Raw genomic sequence first — 21,773 nt, 5'->3', positions numbered from 1 at the left:
TTACTGTTAATTTTAAAATACATGGATCATAACTTAAAAGATCAAAAATTAGCCCTCATGCACAGTGTTGTCAAAAACATTTTTTCATTGCTATGTCTGCATGCATTCAGTGGAGAACTTGCTTTATAAAAACAAAAACTTTGGGGTTGATCATTAAAAGAAAAAAGGCACAAAGTGATTGGTTTACAGATGGATTTTATTATAGCATAACAATTGTCAAATTTTCAAAGCATGGCTGTTTTGGAGTGGGGCAAAGGTAATGCTTAAATATACCACTTTCGCTATATCTTTTTTTCTCTGTAAATCATTTTCCATAATGGAAAAGTTTTTTATTTTGGTATTTACACATCAAGGGAATAACAAGGACAAATGTTAATTTATCAGACTCATAGAGGTTTTTTTTTCTTAAATTACAGGAATTTTCCCTTCAAATCCAAGAGCTCCTTGGCTTTATGCCTTGATTCAGACAGTGAGGATGAGCTGAAGCGCTCTGTGGCCCTTAGCCAGAGAATCTGTGAAATGTCAGGCTGTGAACAGCAGCCGGAAGACCTGGAAAAAGTAAGTAATTTCTCATCAAAATACTTGACAAATATTTGTATAGCTCTTACTGTCCAAACAAATGCCTTTATAACGAGCATTGGCAAACTTTTTTTTAAGCAAACTTAATAAAATAGCGTAGATCATAAATTCATAAACTGAATGGGTCTGTTGAAACACTAGTTTGAAAGAGTATACTTTCTGTAACTACAAAACCAGTCTGTTTAAAATATGGACTGGGACAGGGTGTCTGGGTGGCTTAGTCGTAAAGCATCTGCCTTTGGCTCAGGTCATGATCCCAGAGTCCTGGGATCCAGCCCCGCATCAGGCTCCCTGCTCAGCATGGATCCTGCTTCTCCCTCTTCCACTCCCCCTGCTTGTGTTCCCTCTCTTGCTATGTTTCTGTTAAAAAAATAAAATCTTTAAAAAAAATAAAAATGGATTGGGACTTTTTTTATTGAGGTGTAATTGACATTTTAGTTTCAGGTGTACAGCATATTGATTCAGTATTTATATGTTTTGCAATAGGATTACCTCAGTAAGTCTAGTTAACATCCATTACCATACATAGTTAGCAAAAAAAAATTCTTTTCTTGTGGAAAGGACTTCTAAGATCTGTTCTCTTAAGCAACTTTCAAATCTGCAATAAAATATTAACAGTAGTCTAATTCTGTACATTACATCCTCATCATCCTCATGACTTATTTATAACTGGAAGTTGGCCTGTTTTACCCATTTGTCTGTCTGTCTCTGTCTCTCTCTCTCTCTCTCTCTCTCTCACACACACACACACACACACACACACACACACACACACACACAGGCTTCCACCCCTAACTACCAGTAGTCTGTTCTCTACATCTGTGAGCTTGGTGGGGTTTGGTTTTGTTTTGTTTTGTTTTGTTTTGTTAGACTCCACATGTAAGCAAGATTATATGGTATTTGTCTTTTTCTTTCTGACTTATTTCACTTAGCTTAATACCTTCAAGGTCCATCCATTTTGTTGCAAATGGCAGTGTTCTGTTTTTTTTGTGGCAGAATAGTATCCTATTGTATATGTATACCACATTTTTATTTATCCATTGATGGACACTTGGGTTGTTTCTGTGATTGATACTTTAGCAGTGACAGGTAAATTGCTTTCTCCTGTTAATCTTCAGAGCTACTTTTTCGTGTGGGTCCTGAAGTAATCATTTGCTTTATTTAATACTAATTGTTAATATATGGGGGACTGTATCAAAAGAAATGAAATCTTGCCATTTGTGACGACGTGGATGGAACTAGAGGGTATCGTGCTTAGCGAAATAAGTCAATCGGAGAAAGACAACTATCATATGATCTCCCTGATATGAGGGAGAGGAGATGCAACATGGGGGGTTAAGGGGGTAGGAGAAGAGTAAATGAAACAAGATGGGATTGGGAGGGAGACAAACCATAAGTGACTCTTAATCTCACAAAACAAACTGAGGGTTGATGGGGGAGGGGGGTTGGGAGAGGGGGGGTGTGGTTATGGACATTGGGGAGGGTATGTGCTATGGTGAGTGCTGTGAAGTGTGTAAACCTGGCGATTCACAAACCTGTACCCCTGGGGATAAAAATATATGTTTATAAAAAATAATAAAAAAAATATATGGGGGACTGTAGTAAATGTTTTACATCAACAGTCAAGCAGGTAATGTAGAGGTTTAAATAATGTGAGAAGGCATAACTTCATCATTTTCTATCTTGACGTATAATGATAGTTAATACTTTGAAGATACAAGCTTCCCTAGGAGTTTGCATCATTTCATGTGACTGATTATAAATCTCCCTTTTATTAAGATAACAATTTAGTAAATTTTTATTGGCTTGTTTCCCATCTTATTTCAAAGCTGAAGATAGTTTTTGGCTGTTCACCTTGAGTGAGAAATGGTAGAAAGTCAGAAGTACTCCCAGAAACGAGAGAAAGTTCGTCAGAAAATAACTTCTGAATATTTATATAATATTGATGTTTTTATTTTTCTCATTTGGAAAAAAGAAAAACATGGTGACTCAGCATTTAAATAGAAATATTAGGGAAAAAATATTAGGTGTACAGTCAGAATGGCTAAAGTTAACAACTCAGGAAAGAAGAGATGTTGGTGAGGATGTGGTGAAAGGGGAACCCTTTTACACTGTTGGTGGGAATGCAGACTGGTGCAACCATTCTGGAAAACATTATGGAGGTCCCTCAAAAACGTTAAAAATAGAACTACCCTGTGACCCAACAATTATGCTACTATTTATCCAAAGGATTCAAACATAGTGATCTGAAGGGGCACATGCACCCCAATGTTTATAGCAGCAGTGTCCACAATAGCCAAACTATGGAAAGTGCCCAGATGCCCATCAACGGATGAATGGGTAAAGAAAATGTGGTATATACATACAATGGAATATTACTCAGCCATCAAAAGAGTGAAATCTTGCAATTCGTAACAATGTGGATAGAAATAGAGGGTATCTTGCTAAGTGAAAGAAGTCAGTCAGAGAAAGACATACCATATGATTTCACTCGTATGGTGAAATTTAAGAAACAAAACAGATGAACATAAGGAAAGGCAAGGAAAATAAAATAATAAAAACAGGGAGCAAACTGCTAGAGACTCTTGATGATAGGAAACAAACAGGGTTGCTGGAGGAGAGATGAATGGGGGAATGGGGTAATTGGACATTAAGGAGAGCCCTTGATGTTACAAACACGGGGTGTTATATGCAACTGATGAATCACTAAATTCTACCCCCGAATCTAATAATACACTGTATGTTAACTAAATCGAATTTAAGTAAAAAATTTAAAAATATAAAATAATTTTTAGAAACAGAAAAATACTAGGTGTGGTGACAGTGTCCATAGTGTGACCCACATACATCTGGAAGAAAATACACCAAAAATACTTACTGTAATTATCTCTGAGTGATGGATTTTGAGTGAATTTATTTTATTTTTTATGTATTTCCCAAATCCTTTACTTAACACTTACTGTAATCAGTAGAATAAACATGTGTCCCTATATATTTATTAGAAGAAAATTAGGCTTGCCAGTGAGTTCATATATTGGCTATTGATTGTCAACTCAAAACATCAAAGAGAGGAAACATTTTAGAAATAAATGTTAGAAATAAATAAACTCACTTTAAACTCTAAGATTGCTGTACTCTCAGACAATCAGGTTTCCTCTAAAAGTGACTCTCTTTTTCAGGATTCAAGATCATGTAGGGTAGATCCTGATAAGTCTGAATTGGAAAACTCCGGATTTGACGGAATGAGCGAAGAAGAGCTTCTAGCAGCTGTGTTAGAGATGAGTAAGAGAGAAGCTTCACCAACTCTGAGTCATGAAGATGATGATAAACCAACCAGCAGCCCAGATACCGGATTTGCAGAAGATGATATTCAAGAAATGCCTGAAAATCAAGACCCTGTGGAGACTGAGAAGCCGAAAACAGTCACAGAGCCTGGTAGGTTTAATGAAAATAAACATCTGTTAAGGCACAACTGTGTTCTGAAGCCTTATAGGGACAAGTGGCTTGTAAATAATGGGAGGTAATATGGATCCGGGTAATAGAACTAATCATATTTTCATGCTTTTTTAAAAAAATCAGTTTAAAAAATGAGAAGTGTATATATTGTGAGTAGTTTCCAGAGGCTGTTGGTAAAGTATGCTGTATCCCTTTAAGTGTACATCAGAAGAAAAGTTAGGATTCTTTTGTGCAGTTAAGTAAATATGTCATTTTTTTTGGTCACTTTTTTTTCCCCACTACTCTCAGAAATCTGTAATTATTTCCTCATTTTTCTATATCTGAATTTGTACCAGGTTTTAGTGTATAAAATAATTCAAGTTCTCCATTCTCCTTTGGATTCATCCCTTTATAACGGTAGAAAGACCCCTGAACTAAGAGGTTAGGTTTAAAGCCCCTCATCTTGGCTGTACCACTCACTACCTCTGAATTTATTTTAAAGGTTTTATTTATTCATTTATAGAAAAAGAGCAAGGGGAGGAGCAGAGGGGGCAGGAGAGGGACAGACAGACTAAACTGAGCATGGACCCGATGCTGGGCTTGATCTCACAACCCTGAGATCACGACCTAAGCTGAAATCAAGATTTGGATGCCTAACCAGCTGAGCCACCCAGATGACCCATAGAATTTTCTAAACAGGCGATTTAACCTCTTTGGTGCTCAATTTTCTTATCTCTATACGGGGATACACCAGCCATACTTCAGAAGATTGTGAGTAGAATGTTAGGTCACCTATATACATATATAGTGTAAAGTGCTATACAGATAAAAATTTATTTTGTGGTAATTATTCATATTTTGATATTTTTCAGTCTGTCAATGGGAAAAACAGACCCTCCTTGCCTTGTACACTGCGGATATTTAAAGATTTTTTAGGTAGAAAACTTTTACTACCTCGTCCTATAACCAACTCTAATATTTTTCTCCAGATATCCCTAATATGTATGTTTATCTGTCTGTGTAACTGATGTGTTTCAGTATGTTAAGCCTAGAATTTGGGAGGTGAAGAGAATAGTAGTAAATCACAATTATTTTCTGTATTCTTGGGGTTAAGCCTCATCAATTGTGAATTACTTTATGTGCAAGTAAAGGTGTAAGAATTAGTATATCCTCAGTCTAATTGGATGCAAAAAGCTGATGGTTTTTGGATATAGATAGTCCTTTTTTTCCTCCCTTTTTGATGCAAGTATCCTTAGGACGTCCCTTTCTCTTATTAAACTTACAGTCACTGCCATCAGATATCATTGGTTAACATTACTGCTTTTGCCTTTTGCCAGTAATTCCTGCTTTCAGCTCTTCCTTTCACATCTTTGCCCAGTCCTACATCTCCCTAAAATTAACAAAGGAAGTTATTCTTACGTATAGTTAGTTCTAGATTCTCTGTGCCAGTGGGGGAGAACACTGAGTTATCAAAATCATTAATAACCACAGTGGCTTACAACCATATAGCAGCTTTGGGGAGAACAAACTTATTAGTAAGTACTTTATAGCCTTTTTAAATAAAATCCTGTTCTCTAGCGACTGTCTTCCCCAGTTGGATGCACGCCTTCTTTTGTTTCTTGTTTCTTTAATATCACTGTTCCATTCACCTTACTGTAACTGAAACCCAAAGACATTGGTTCTACTGCAACATTTCTTTTTTTAACTTACAGGAAACATGGAGCAAGGACAAAAGTAGAGAGATGAGTGTGATGAATCTTCCCCCTTGTATCCGTTATCAACAATAATGTTCTTTTTTAAAGCAACTGTTTGAAATTGCAGATACCATATTTTACCCTAAAACACTTTAACAATAATTATCATAAACAAGACAATCTTGCTTCATATATATCCCATCTTCCTTCTTCACCCCATCCCCTAGATTATTTAGAAGTAAATCCCAGATATTAGATAATTTTATCAGTAAAAATTTTAATATATTTAAAAGAACTTTTTTTTTTTTTTTAGATTTTTTTCTTTTTTTTTTTTTTTTTGTCAGAGAGAGGTGGGGGCCACAAGCAGGGGGAGCAGCAGGCAGAGGGAGAAGCGGGCTCCCTGCTGAGGAGGGAGCCTGATGCAGGACTTGATCCCAGGACCCTGGGATCATGACCTGAGCCGAAGGCAGATGCTTTACCAATTGAGCCACCCAGGTGTCTCTAAAAGAACTCTTTTTTAAAAAACACAGCCTCAATCCCACTGTCATACTTTTAAAAATTAACAATAAAACCAAGGAATGATCAAATATCAAAATCCACTGTAAGTCTTTTATTTTGAAAGTGTTCAAATCCACAGAGAAATTAAATAGATTGATTATTTAACATTTTTTCACCTTTGCTTTCTCCCCTCACCGTGTGTGTCTATGTATGTAGTTGTACGGCAGTTACCCAAAATTAGTATCTTAAAACATTTTAATATCTCTTGTAACTCTGGATTGTCTGGTTGTGACTAGGTTGTAACATCCAAGATGGCTCAGCTAGGCACCTTAGTGATGTTGGCTGGACAGGTCCATTGGGGTGGCTGGATATCCTCCCCATTCTTTCTTTCCCTTCCCCCTCTTCTCTTCATCTTTTCATCTCCACGTAATCTCAGGGCCTGTCCCTCTCCACATGATCTTTCCAGCAAGTTAGCCAGCTTCTTACATGATAGCTCAGGGCTCCCAGAGCACAAAAGGGGACGAAGCTGCCTGGCCTCCTTAATGTAATGTTTAGGCTCAGAGTTAGCAGGGAATCAGTTCCACCACATTTTGTTCTTAAAGCAGTCACAGTGAGAATCTACCCAGATTCACTCTGGGGTGACTACACAAGAGTACCAATACCGACAGTGACAATACTCTCTAGTTCATTGGAAGCCATCTTTGCAGACTACGCATGTGCACACATGCACTTTTCTTTTTTAAAGTAACTGTTTGAAATTGCAGGTAACATATTTCACCCTAAAACACTTCAGCCTGAATCTCCAAATATATGGAAATTTTCCTACATAACAGTTACCGCCCCTAACAATTCTAACAGTGTTTCCATATATAATTCTAGTATGAAGTCCATATGCATTTCCCCAATTGTCTCATTCGTGTGTGTGTGTGTATGTGTATGTGTGTACACCCAAAGCTTACCCACTGCATTTAGTTGTTAGGTCCTGTTAGTATTTAGTCAAGGCCAGTTTTTCTTTGAAAGACTACCATTATGGATTGCCCTACTGTTCTTTAAGTATAAGTTGTTTTTTCCCCTATACCCTGATAATTCAGAGCCTGGAGATGGGATAGGTTTTCTCCTTGTTGCCCTCTGCCATCTCCATCCCTTTGGTCTCCTTTTATCCTGCAAAAATCCCAGCTCCTTGAAGTATAAGACCTCAAACTTTGCCTCCTATTTTCTCCTTCTATAGCTGTCTTTTACCTTTCATTCTCTCTTATCAACATTCTTAGAGCATTCAGCATCTTCATAAATGGTCCTTTCAACAGCCTGGTTTCTTAATTCCTGATCTTAATTCTAAATCTTTTTCGTACCCCATCTTGATCACTGATAGAAGTCCTATCCTAAATTAGTGGTTCTCATAGTATGTCCCTAGATCATCAGTATCATGTGGGAACTTGCTGGAAATGCATCTGTGGCCCCACCCCAGACTTACTGTAATAAGAAACTCTGGATATAAGAGTCAGTGTTTGGTGTTTTGATTCCAAATGATTCTGATGCATGGTAGTTTGAGAACTGATCCCCTTGACTTTGTCTTCATCAGTAACTGTACTGCCTTTGAAATCTTGATTTCGTATATCCTTCTCTCCTTCCAGCTTACTTAGTGTTATGTTCTGTTTTCAGTGATAACTTGATGTCATTAAAATTTCCAGTTGGGGGGTGCCTGGGTGGCTCAGTCAGTTGAGTGTACGACTCTTGATCTTGGCTCAGGTGTTGATCTCAGGCTTGTGAGTTCAGGCCCCATGTTGGGCTCCATGCTGGGTGTGGAGCCTACTTTTAAAAAAAAAAAAAAAAAAATTCTTTTTTGCTATTGAGCAACTCTTGTCACTTTCCCATCCTGTGGGCCAATCTTGGTACTCTCCTCTCCTTCCTCTCTTTTCTTTTGTCACAGTCACCTGACACAGCCTAGCTCCCAGCTCAACTAGTTTTGTATTCCATACAAAACTGAAGGTTACTGGAGAAAATCACAATTTCGTGCTGACTAGACTTCTCTCTTATTCATGACTGCACTCTTAAGTGGGCACCAAATGTGACTAGTCAGTTCTGTCATACTTCCTTAGTAAATTTCTTTTCTCATTCTCTGTTATGTCTTCCTCAAATCTCCACTTCTCTTTCCACACACACTCTAGCTTTATAGCTAAGCTGTGTGCTTTTCAAAGAGGAGAGATGTAGTCAGATGAAAACTCTGCCTATGTTACAGAGGAACTAGCCTGGCTCTTATGTAAGGCCAGTCCCTCTATTCATATTCAGAATTTCACCCACTGTGCCGTCTAAAGACCTTTTCTCTTGAAATTTTACACTCTCTCTCCTGCATCTGGTCTTCCCTCTCTTTTAAGTTATTCTTGTCTGGGGCACCTGGGTGGCTCAGTCGTTAAGTGTCTGCTTGAGGCTCAGGTCATGATCCCAGGGTTCTGGGATTGAGCCTTGCATGGAGCTCCCTGCTTGGTGGGAAGCCCGCTTCACCCTCTCTCACTCCCCCTGCTTTGTTTCCTCTCTTGCTGTCTCTCTCTTTCTCTCTAATAAATAAATAAATAATTCTTGTCCGCCTTAATTAAAAAAAAAAAAAAGATTTTTTTAATTTATTTGACACACACACACACACACACACACACACACACACACACACACAGATAGATCACAAATAGGCAGAGAAGCAGGCAGAGGAGGAGGGGGAAGCAGTCTCCGGGCTGAGCAGAGAGCCTGATCCGGGACCCAGGCACCCTTTGTCTGTCTTAATTTTAAAGTGATTAAAACCCCATCTTTAGGGGCACCTGGATGGCTCAGTGGGTTAAAGCTTCTGCCTTCAGCAGAAGTCATGATCCCAGGGTCCTGGCATCTATAGAGCCCCACATCAGGCTCTCTGCTCTGCAAGGAGCCTGCTTCCTACCCCCACCCCCACTCCCCACCCCCCCGCACTCCCGCCTGCCTCTCTGCCTGCTTGTGATCTCTGTCTGTCAAATAAATAAATAAAATCTTAAAAAAAAAAAAATCTTTAAAAAACCCTCTTGTGACCTTACATTCCCCTACTGCTACTGCCCCCTTTCTTTGCTCACAGCAAAATATTGAAAGGTTGTTTTATTCATTCTCTTTGTTTTCTCACCACCTCCCCATTCTCTTGTCAACCCTCTCTAAGTAGGTTTTCTTCCCCATCACTCCACTGAAGTGGTGTTTGTCAAGTTTACATTAGTAGTATTTCACATAATTCACCACTCCCTTCTTAACATTTAAAACTTTTATAAGCTTTTTTTCTCTGAGCTTCCATGATACCACACTTGGCAGGGGGTTTTCTTCCTACTAAGCCAGCTACCCACTTCGGTTATCCGTCCCTCCTCACCTCAGAACTCTGACTGTTGGAGTATTCCCAGGACACCAACCTTAGCTATCTTCTCTGCTGAAGCTTCTCCCTGAGTGATCTCGTGTTTTACCACAGCCTCACATAACCAAATTCGTACCTCTAATCCAGATCTCTCTCCCATGAGCTTTAAATTTTTTTATTGAGATGCCTACTTGAAAATTAGTCCATTTGACTAATTTTTCATTCCCCACTCTCCAGCCAAATACACCTTCCCTATGTCACCAAATGGTACCATCATAAATCCAGTTACTCAAGCCAAAAAACACATCTCACTTAACTTTTTCTGTTTTACTTCACACCTTACTTTCAGTCCATCTGGTCAGATATACTAAATATGTCCTAAATCCACCCATTTATTATCTTCATAGCTACAATTCTAGTCTTCTGTCTCTCACCTGAGCCACTATAAATGATTCCTAACGCCTCTTCCACCATTCTTGCCCCCCTACAGACCTTTTTTTTTTTTTTTTAAGATGTTATATATTCCTTTGAGAGAGCATAGGCAGGGAGAAAAGCAGAGGGAGAGGGAGAAGCAGAGTCCCTGTTGAGGTAGGAGCCCTACGTAGGGCTTGATCCCAGGAACTGGAGATCATGACCTAAGCTGAAGGCAGTTGTTTAACCGTCTGAGCCACCCAGGTCCTTCCAGACCTTCTTTGATGAACAAAGCAACCAAAGTAATCTTTTTTTTTTTTTTTTTTAACATTTTATTTATTTATTTAAGAGAGATACAGTGAGAGAGAGCATGAGCTAGGAGAAGGTCAGAGGGAGAAGCAGACTCTCCATGGAGCTGGGAGCCTGATGCGGGACTCGATCCCAGGACTCCGGGATCATGACTTGAGCCGAAGGCAGTCATCCAACCAACTGAGCCACCCAGGCGTCCCCAAAGCAATCTTTTTGAAGCATAAATCACATTATTATTCTGCTTAAAATTTATTTGACTTGCCACTACACTTCATCCCAGCTTCTTGGATGTGACATTATGACTGGCTGTGAATATGGCTCTTCATTCTTTTCCATCCTTAACGATAATGCTCCTGATTGGTTAAGTTTCAGAACCATTGCAGTAGATCAGTGATTCTCATCCAAGGACATTTTTGTCCCCCAGGGAACATTTAACAGTGTCTGTCATTTTTGGTTCTCACTACTCAGGAAGAGGGGTGCTACTGGCATCCAGTAGATAGAGGCCAGGATGTTACCAAACATTCTGCAGTGCATACGACAGCCCCTCAAACAACATGACATATGTCCACTCTCCCACTCTTTCACTCTACTTAGCCATAGTGGCTTTGTCTCTCTCTGTCCCTCAAAATATGCTAAGTTCATTCTTATCTCAGAGCCTTTGTATTTAAACTCCTTGAGGACAAGGGCCATCTTCCTTTAATTATCATTATATCCTCACCTTCTACAACAGTGCCCAATGCATAGTAGATTTTCAGTAAATATTTGGGACCCAACAGATTGTCTTGTGAATCAACTCAGGAGGGGCAGGAAGACTGGCCAAGTAAGGTTTCGCTGTCTCCAGACACTAGAAGGAAGAGTGTTTGCAAAGACCCAGATGTGAGAAAGACTGGCAAGTTAGTGCACAACAAAAAAAAATTCAGAGGGACGCCTGGGTGGCTCAGTTGGTTAAGCAGCTGCCTTCGGCTCAGGTCATGATCCCAGCGTCCTGGGATCGAGTCCCGCATCGGGCTCCTTGCTCAGCAGGGAGCCTGCTTCTCCCTCTGCCTCTGCCTGCCATTCTGTCTGCCTGCACTCGCTCTCTCTCCCTCTCTCTCTCTGACAAATAAATAAAATCTTTAAAAAAAAAAAAAATTCAGAATGATCTGCACGGTTGGAGCGTGGTGTTGAGGAAGAAAAGCAAAAGAAAGACATGTATTCTCTAGCTTTTATGTGGCCTGAAGACATGTTTAGAAGTTTGGACTTATATTTCAAAAGCATTAGGAAGTTATTGCATATTTTTAAGCAAACAAGTGTTTGATAAAGATTTGTATTTGTAAAAGATGATTCTGGCTGCAATGTAGCACATAAATTAAAGAACCCAAAGTAATCCTTTGAGACCTGTTAGGAAGTTACTGCAATGTCTAGACCAAAAGCTAATGGTGCCTTAAGCCAAGGTTTTGGCATTTGAAAGAAGTTGATGGATTTAAGAGATAGGAAATAATGACTTATTTGATATGAGGGGGTAAGTAAAAAATGATACCGGCTTTCTGTCTTAAAAAAAAAAAAAAGTGTGCGGTGATCCCATTCACTGAAATAAAGACTGTAGGAAAGGAGGTTTCATTTGGGTTAGGGGAAGAGGCAGATAATCTGTATTCAGTGTAAGAATGTTGAGTTTTAACACATGGTTTTCCTTCTATCCAGTATTAAAGCTGTGTCATTATTCCATGGTTATATTTGTTCCCATAGATCTTAAGTAATGTTTGTATACATCTGATAATCTTGTCCTGGAGATAAATCTGTCTTGTTTATCTCAAAGTAAACTTCCTTGGGGTGCTGAGTGGCTCAGTTGGTTAAGTGTCTGCCTTCAGCTCAGGTCATGTTCCTGGAGTTCTGGGATGGAGCCCGGATCCCCACATTGGGCTCCCTGTTCCGCAGGGAGTCTGATTCTCCCTCTACCCCTCTCCCCTGCTTGTGTTCTCTCGTGTTCTCTCTCTCTCTCTCTCTTTCTCTCTCTCACACACACACACACACACAAATAAATAGTCTTTTTTTTTTTTTTATGGAAACGTTCCTGATTGGTTCTCTGTCACATGGATAGTATAATTTACGATTGTGTGGGGGCACATTGATAAATGGAATGCTGAGAATTATTGATTAAGAAAAATTCTACCTCTGTCACTTTTTAAAATTGCATATATTTTGGTAATAAAAGTAATATTTATCTTGGCCCTAAAATAGCAGCCTTAACTCCCAGATCTTTCTTCCACTTGAAATGTTCAACATCAGCTAACTTTGAATGCCTCAGTTCCAGATTTCCAGGAACAATCTGATTGGTTGACTCAAATATCCATTCCTGGGGCAGTAAGCTAAGGCCAGAGGGACAGGCAGGGTCAAATAGACTTCAGAGCTGTCCCTACCAGACTGTGGAAATGACTGTTGCTCTAAGAATGGGGGAACGAAGAAATTACTGACATCTTCTATATTAATTTTTTTAAATTGGGATCATATTGCTCTTACCCTTAATATATCCTGAGGGTTTTTCTCTTTTAATGAGTATTCAGAGTTGGTTTTAATGGTAAATATTCAGTCAGCAATTCAATATAATTTTAAAATGATGAACTACTTACTTAGAGTCTAAAATCAAGATGCTGTAAACTTCAGGGATGCCTGGGTATCTCCGTTAGTTAGGTGTCTGCCTTCAGCTTAGGTCATGACCTCAGGACCATGGGATCAAGTCCGCTGTTGGGCTCCTTGCCCATTGCGGAGCCTGCTTCTCCCTCTGCCTTTCCTGCAGCTCCCCCTGCTTGTGCGCTCTCTCTCTGACAAATAAAATCTTTAAAAAAAAAAGAGGTGCTGTAAACTTCAGACTTTATAGTCTGTGCTGTGGAAAAGTGTCTATCATTTAAGTAGTTAAAATGCAGTATTAGGGCAGGTAAAGCACATAAACTGATTTTATTTACTTACATATTTATTTTTATTTTTAATTTTTTTTTTTCATATTTATTTATTTTAGAGTACAAGTGAGGGAAAAGAGGGAGAGAGAATCCTAGGCAGGCTCCCCGCCCAGTGTTGAGCCCAATGTGGGGCTTAATCTCAAGACCCTGAAATCATGACCTGAGCCGAAATCAAGAGTCCAGCGTTTAACTGACTGAGCCATCCAGGCACCCCAAGCATATACTGATTTTAAAGCAGTCCATATAAAATGAATCTGTAAAGGTAATTCTTGTTGATAAATTAAATTCTTTTTATGAGAATTTCCTTATTAAGATGAGAATTTTTGCTTCTGTGAAGTGTTAGAGAAAGAGAAAGCCCATATCTACCACTCTTATCTGTATTAAAATTATAATGAAATGTTGCTCGTCTCACAGAACAAAATCTGTTTCACCAGAACAAAATCATGACTATACTGTTTATCCTCGCTAGCTGTGTTCTAGAGATTGAGAAGGAACGAGAAAAAATGAAAGATTAATTTTTTTCTTACCTCCTTGGAAGAATGTTTTAAACATATATACTGTGTCCTATATTTGTGCAGTACATAAGGTGTTTATTACATATTTCATGTAGCTTTTTTGGCTTTAAAATACGTACAGGGTTTATTTGATTATTAATGTGAAAATATGCACTCTTTTGACATACAGTTTAATGATGGAAAAAATCTCAGTATTAATGTAATCATTGTAGCCTAATTCTTATTTCATTTACTCTAAACAATACTTTGTTCCTAGTACTTGGTCATGTGACATTATGACTGGCTGTGAATATAGCTATTCATTCTCTCCATCCTTAACGATAATGCTTCTGATTGGTTAAGTTTCAGAACCATTGCAGTGGATCAGTGATCCTCATCCAAGAACAGTTTTGTCCCCCAGGGAACATTTGACAGTGTCTGTCATTTTTGGTTCTCACTACTTGGGGAGAGGGGTGCTACTGGCATCTCGTAGATAGAGGCCAGGATGTTGCCAAACTTTCTGCAGTGCATACGACAGCCCCTCAAACAGAATGTCAGTAGTGCTGAGACTGAGAAACCATGAATCAGATGTAGTAAGATGAAGTCATGTGTCCCAAGCAAGTGACGTAGGAGGCTCAGGTAAATTTCTCTCTGAACAGTAGATGTCACTATAGTCCAGAGATTTCAGTTTATTAGCCAGGATTTCTGTGATGTCCTGTTCTGCTTCCTCAGATTCTGCCAGTTTTACTGAGATAACCAAAGACTGTGATGAGAATAAAGAAAACAAAACTCCAGAAGGATCTCAAGGAGAGGTCGATTGGCTCCAGCAGTATGATATGGAGCGTGAAAGGGAAGAGCAGGAGCTTCAGCAGGCACTGGCTCAGAGCCTTCAAGAGCAAGTAAGAGATGATTATACTGCTATTTTCTCCATACCTGTCTTCCCCAGGAATAACAACAGCTAATGTGTATTAAGCACTTACTGTGTGTCAAGCATTATCCCAAGTGATTTACATACAGTAGATCATTGATACATCAAAACAAACTTTGAGCTTTGCCTTGGGTGTGAAATAGAAACAGGGATGGTTTTTTTGGTTTTTGTGGGTTTTGTTTGAAAATCCAAATGCAATAAAATGTATTGTTGATAACCTCCCATTACTATAGTTCATTCCTGGCTAAAAGCAAGGTGGGTTAATAGAGATCATTCCCCAGTCCAAGTTTGTTTTGCAAGCTATAGAAACAGCCAGCGGACCACCATGATTTTGTCACTAATATTTTAAGGCATTGAAGTGTTCTCATCACTTTCTCACAATGTGAATCCTTTCCTGTGAATTATTTGAAAATGAAATTCTCAGGAATATTATCTGAAATTTCATATTTCAGCCATTGACATTTATCTGTTCTTATACAGTAATCTATTTTTTGTAAGATTTTATTTGTAAGTAGTTTCTACACCCAAAATGGGGCTCTAACTCACAACCCTGGGATTAAGAGTCGCACGCTCCACCGGAGCCAGCTGCGCGCCCCATATAATAACCTATGCTGAAACATTTAGTTCTTCATGCTTATATTTGCCAGACCTGGTTGGTTGCAACCATTGCAGTTGCCTGAGGTATCTGACTGAAAGGTGATGTCTTCACGGTTGTCTAATCCAATGTAATGCAAGTCATGTTAGTAGGAAAAGTTTACTAGAACTCCTTAGAATAAACACATTTTTAATGTTTACAAATAACCAGGTCAAGAAATCGCTTTTGACTTAGGACCCCTGCCTGGCTTAGTTGGTGGAACATGTGACTCTTGATCTTGGAGTTGTGAGTTCGAGCCCCTTGTTGGATGTAAAGATTACTTAAAAATAAAATCTTTTTTAAAAATCGAATTTGTCTAGAACAGTGGGGTTCAATCTTAACTACACATTAATATCATCTGGGTAGCTTTAAAAACTGCTGATGCCTGGGTTGTTCTTCCCCTCAGGAATTCTGATAGAATTGATCCTAGGATGTGGTCTGGGCATCTAGATTTCCTTCCTTTTTTTCTTTCTCCTCACTCCCCTGTCCCTCCCTTTCCTCCTTCCTTCTTGCTTCCTTTGACTCCCCCTCTCTGCCCTCCCTCCTGACTTGCTTTCCTCATTTTTTAAAACTTCCCGCAGTGATTCTAGTGTTTAGTCAAGGTTGAGAACTGCTACTTTAAAATGATTTCAGAACCAGCTGTTCTGTATCCTCTTATTTACAAGAAGTACCTCCCTAGCCTCCTGGTCATCAAGTTGCATTCATGTCACCCATTTTATAAATAATGGATAGTGATCATTTGTTTTAGAAAACTTATTTTTAGTCTAAAGACCAAGGTCTGATTTCTTAACAATAGTTCCTTATAGTGGAGAAAAGAGAAAATTCAGCACCCCTCTTCTTCATATACAAAAGACGGGGATCCTATTTTTTGTCAGCTGACCCAGTTAAAACTATCTTATAAACCTATTTCCATAGCTGAGAAATATAAGATGAGGTTTCTTTAGTTCGGTGTACCTGCATCATTCTGTTAACAGCTGGAAGACTCTTTCACCACCTGGGTTTCCACATAGACTTGAGAGCTGGATAAGTTTAATCATATTTCTTCTTAGAGAATATCTGTTTCTTTTTTGAATACACTGTTCTTGCTCCCAGGACTTTAAGGCAGAATAGCTCATTCTGAGCTTCCTATATACTTTAGTAACTTGAAAAACAAGTCTAGACTTGAGAAAAGTATTCTGCTTACATTACATTGTTTCTTCATTTATGCATGAAGTTTGTAAATTATATTTTCTCTGCAGATGAGAGGGAAAAATTTTTTACAGTCAACATTTCCGTATTTTCACAATTAGTCATCCAGTTGAGACATTTTCAAAGGTACTTGTTTTCCTAAGAGAACCTCAGATGTATTAAGAGAAATAACAGTCCACAGACAACGAAATCATTTTGTTTTCACCATGTATCTAGTATGTATCTTGTGTGGTTTTTTTGTTTTTCGTTTTTGTTTTGTTCTGTTTTGCCTGTTTGGTTTTTTTTAGCAAGAACAAAATAGAAGTGTTTGAATAATGGTCTTGTGGAAATACTGTTTGTCATACTCTCCCAGACTTGGGGCCAGTGATGTGCTGGAGCCCACACGCCATCAGCTCAGGCATACTCGCCACCTCCCAGCTGCACGCTCAGCATCCCTTCGGTAGCTTCAGACTGGCCATACGTAGTGGGAGTGTTTACACCATGAAAACTGGCAAAAGCTGTAAATTAGAGGAAAGAAAACAGAGCCATTTGCCAAGTAGATCCTGTTGTGTGCCAGGTATTTCAGACATGGAAGGAGAACGGAAATTACATCACAGCGTCACAGTGAATGGCTTTTGGTTAGCACATCAGATGTCACTGACTAGAGAAGGTCGCATGTAAGCCTTTTTAACCCCCAAGGTTATGTTTTAGAGGGCAGCATTGGAAAAAGCGGAGAATTTCTCCACACCCCTCAGAAAGTCATATTCCAAACATTCCTTAGGTTATGGAAAACATTATTAGAAAATACTTCCAGAACAGCTCGTTTTATACTCCTTAAACAAGTTTATTCAATACCTTGTAAAACCTTAGTTGTGTTCTTATCCCTTTAGGAAGCTTGGGAACAGAAAGAAGATGATGACCTCAAAAGAGCAACAGAGTTAAGTCTTCAAGGTGTGGAAATTATTTTAATTACATTGTTTTAATGGTGAAATGTATCACACTCAGAAAAGCATGTGAAATATTATTTTTAATGATTTAATTTTTTTAAAGTGTTTGGGGGGTTATCGTAGAAGCAATACCATCTCAAATATGCAGGATATTAAGTATAGTTCCTTTGTTTATTTGAAGTTTTCTTCTCCCTGAATAGATTGTTTCCTCCAGCTGCTCTGTCCTGTGTGGTTATTATGCTCTTTATATTTATTAGAGACTTTCCTCAGATACCATAGTCCTTGGCTGTAGGTTCATGATTAAGAAAAGGAGACTAAAAGGTTGGTTGGAAGCCCTGAGCACATGAAAGCTAGAGCTTGTCAACTCTGAGTTTTTACAAGGCAGAACTGTTTTGGGGATGATGTTAATATTATTTAGGCCTTTCTCTTGGGCTGGTCGGATTCCTAAAAAAGAGTTTTCTCATCTCTTGCCTTTGCCTAAAGGTAAAAAATGTGGCTGCCAAAGTTCGGGAGCCAAAGAGAGCATTAGGGCTGGAGGTCACATTCATCTGGCCGCATGCAAACTGTGGCTGCCTCCGCTGTTTTCAATATGTGCCTGACATCCCTTATCCAGACACTGTTTCATCCTCTCCAGAGGTTAAAACTCCAGACTTCTCTCATTGCTCAGCAGCATGAAGTGGGGAGAGAGGGGATCCTGAGAGTGTGTTTCTCAAATACTTTTCATCAAATCCTTATTTTTGTCTACTCCTTAGCCTCCAGTTTCAAGGGTACCTGGTAACTTCGACACTGTATGTCTTTTGAACAAGATGTAAATTGGATTGGTTCTCAGATTTTCTGTTACTGGCTTAGGATTTGGCTTTGGCTTTCCTAGGTCTGCTAAGTCAGGCACCATCCGCTTTCTAGCTTCCAGAATTCTGATGTTACAGTCTCTTTTTCTGTTCTTCCCATTCTTAGGTGTTCATGTCTTATAAATAACTCTATACTGTGATTTGAGTGGAATTAATTGTATTTTATTTTATCTTTTTTTAAAGATTTTATTTATTTATTTGACAGAGAGAGAACACAAGTAGGCAGAGAGGCAGGCAGAGAGAGAGGAGGAAGCAGGCTCCCTGCTGAGCAGAGAGCCCGATGCGGGGCTGGATCCCAGGACCCCGGGATCATGACCTGAGCCAAAGGCAGAGGTTTTAACCCACTGAGCCACCCAGGCACCCCGGAATTAATTGTATTTTAAAGCAAAGAGACACTTAAGTACAAATGATTCTGGGGTTTTTCTATTTGTTTTAAGATTTTATTTATTTATTAGGACATGAACAGGAGGAGGGGCAGAGGGACAAGCAGACTCCCCACTGAGCAAGAAGCCCAAAGTGGGGCTTGATGCCAGGACTGTGAGATCATGACCTGAGCTGAAGTCAGCCTCTTAACCAACTGAGCCACCCAGTGCACACCCAACCCTCACACCCCCGTGATTCTTTATTTAAAGTCATTCATAAAGATGGATTCTGCCAGTGGAAACACTTTATTAAAGAAAAAAGCAGATCTTGAATTTAGTTGTTAGTGTAGTGTGTTTTAGTGAAACTTAAGTTAAAGATTAAATTTCCAGGGAGACCTGGGTGGCTCAGTCGGTTGAGTGTCTGCCTTCCACTGGGGTTGTGATCCCAGGGTCCTAGGGTCGAGCCGTACCTCAAGGGAGCTGCTTCTCCCTCCCCCTGCTTGTGCTCTCTCTCTCTCTACCCCCACTCAAAGAAAGAAATAAAATCTTTTTTTTAAAAGGTTAAATTTCCATTGTATTTGTTAAGTTTCAAAAGATGTAATATTGAAGAACATGAAAGGATACCGATTTTTTTCACGGTCACTTGTCTGTATCATTTGTATTTGCTGGGAGCACCTACGACGCATACCAAGTACTTGAAATCTAACACACAGTTTATATAATGTGACATGTAGTGAAATTGGGTTATCTGTGAAATCATAATCCTTTTTTCAGTTGTATTCCTTTCTTATTAGCATTATATCCCTTTCATATAAATTTCTTTAAAAGAAAAGGGACATTTCTGTTTCAGATACCTGGTACCTGAATTGTTACTTCCCAGAGCAGGCTGGGTAAATTGAAATCCTAATAAAGTTTTAGGTTTCCTTAGGATGATAAAATAAGTAGCCCAAGCTGTTTTGTTGTTGTTTTTTTTTTTCCTTTCTAATCATATCATTTGTGTCTATTCTAAGAACTTTCACAATACTTTGTATTCTGCAGAATTTAACAACTCTTTTCTGGATTCATTGGGTTCCGATGAGGACTCTGGCAATGAGGATGTTTTAGACATGGAGTACACAGAAGCCGAGGCGGAGGAACTAAAAAGAAATGCAGAGGTAGGCTGCTTAACTCCCTCAGGAGGATTGCTCAGGCTGCCGGCATTACTTCTCCTGCTGTTTTTCTTCCAAGGCCCAACTGGCAGTGTCTGCTGTGGCAGTCATCAGATGCTCTTCACTTTCTCTTGTCCTTTGCTCATTTCTTCCTTTTTTTTTTTTTTTTTACACTTTAGATTTTATTTACTTATTTACTTACTTATTTAAGAGAGAGAAAGAGCCTGTGGATGAGGGGAGGGGCAAAGGGAGAGGGAGAGAGAATCCCAAGCAGGTTCCTTGCTGTACCCAGAGCACAATGCATGGCTTGACCCCAGGACCCTGAGACCATGACTTGAGCCAAAACCAAGAATTGGACACTTAACCAGCTGAGCCAGCCAGGCGCCCTGCTCCTCATTTCTTATACACAAGATTCAAAATAAAATGAAACAAAACTAGAAAGATATCCCGACTCCCTCTTGTGTGTGTGAGGTAGTAACTGAGTAACATGGCTCTCGATGTCATATATATATATATGAATTCACCCATAGTTCTGCCAGAACTGTATTATCTTTAAAGTGAAATAACAGAACTAGTTGGTTGTTACTTAGTAAAAACTCCTGGATTAAAGACATTAAACTAGAATACATTATAAACTTTTTTTGCCCTTCTTTTTTCTGAAAAATTACCTTTTTACCATTTACCAATTTTATAATTTTAATTACACAGAACTCCACTATCCTAATGCAACTACCGTTAACATTTTTACATATTATTTTGTTAGCCCTACCTCCAAGTGTGCTTTTAAAACGTCATAAGTACAGGGACGCCTCGGTGGCTCAGTCGTTAAGCATCTGCCTTTGGCTCAGGTCATGATCCCAAGGTCCTGGGATCAAGCCCCACATCAAGCCCCACATCAGGCTCCCTGCTCAGCGGGAAGCCTGCTTCTCCCTCTGCCACTCCCCCAGCTTGTGTTCCCTCTCTCGCTGTCTCTCTCTCTGTCAAATAAATAAATCTTTAAAAAAATAAATAAAACGTCATAAGCACAGTTTTTATTCTGCTTAGATGTAAAAGATTACTTATAAGCATTTTATTTGGCTGTATGTACTATATTGCCTCAGATCAACATACTGTTTATTTCATTTAATTTTTAACCACAAATATTTAAGTTTCTGTTATTCTGCTGTAATAAAGAATACATTGGGAGGTGTCTGGCTGGCTCAGTCAGTAGAGCGTGCAACTTTTGATCTCAGGGTTGTAGGTTCAAGACCCATGTTAAGTGTAGAGATTACTTTAAAAAGAAAAATCTTTAAAAATACATTGAGGAACTGTGGATGATTGTAATATTTTCTGTATTTAAGATTTTCTTCTTTGAGTAAATTCCCAAAAGTAAATTACTGCTTCAAAGTTGAGAAACATTTTAATGGTTTCTGGTTTACATATACCTATATTCCTTCCCCAAATTTGTACCTTATAGTGCTACCTGCAGTGCATGAATGTCACTTTCCAGGTTTTTACAATTTTTCTACTAACAGTATTTTAATAGCATTTTAAAAAATATTTAGAATGTACAAGTTTATCCGTAATCCCTGCAGCACCACTGCAGCTCTTTTCATTTTGTTCATTGTGTTTTCCAGTACTTAATCATTAACATACCTGCTTTTCTAGAGCTGTGGTTACTGTGTGCATTCATGTGGGTTTGAAAAACAAGTGAACGCGTTGCTGGCCCACTAAATAATACTGCCTTGCGTTGGTATCCCACTGACCACTCCACTGCTATTGGGCCTGTGGTTAGTTTCAACTTTTCATTATTAGAGATAATGCTACAGTGAATGATTTTATACGTGTACTCTTTTCTCTTTTCTCCTTTTGGAATTCTCCTTTGGAATTTCCTAGGATGAATTCTTAGTTGGAAGTAGAATTCTTGGGTCAAAAGGTTTGAAAAATATAAACACTGGATTTTTTTTTATTGAGTTTGACTACACACACACTGAAACTCGGCCTTGTTAGCTTTGATAATAGATTTAATTTAGTGTTTTGCTTTTATTCAAATGA

The 21,773-nt window shown here is 38.9% G+C and overlaps 1 protein-coding gene across 2 annotated transcripts in view; it reads left to right on the top strand.

The window, feature by feature from the left end:
* Window positions 1-21,773, top strand: part of LOC111142220 (ubiquitin specific peptidase 37) — an 84,246-nt gene that overhangs the window by 56,344 nt on the left and 6,129 nt on the right. For both annotated transcript variants that reach the window (XM_022495263.1, XM_022495254.1), the window contains 5 exons: window positions 417-558; window positions 3,759-4,014; window positions 14,438-14,604; window positions 17,325-17,385; window positions 19,630-19,745. In XM_022495263.1, the coding sequence (XP_022350971.1) occupies window positions 417-558; window positions 3,759-4,014; window positions 14,438-14,604; window positions 17,325-17,385; window positions 19,630-19,745 (742 nt within the window). The remainder of the gene's footprint in view (window positions 1-416; window positions 559-3,758; window positions 4,015-14,437; window positions 14,605-17,324; window positions 17,386-19,629; window positions 19,746-21,773) is intronic.

The sequence above is a fragment of the Enhydra lutris genome, unplaced genomic scaffold (assembly GCF_002288905.1).
Source record: "Enhydra lutris kenyoni isolate GAN:26980312 unplaced genomic scaffold, ASM228890v2 scaffoldscaffold1, whole genome shotgun sequence".
Classification (NCBI taxonomy): domain Eukaryota; kingdom Metazoa; phylum Chordata; class Mammalia; order Carnivora; family Mustelidae; genus Enhydra; species Enhydra lutris.
The sequence above is the reverse complement of the archived record's forward strand: the minus strand, read 5'-3'. Positions and strand labels throughout refer to the sequence as shown.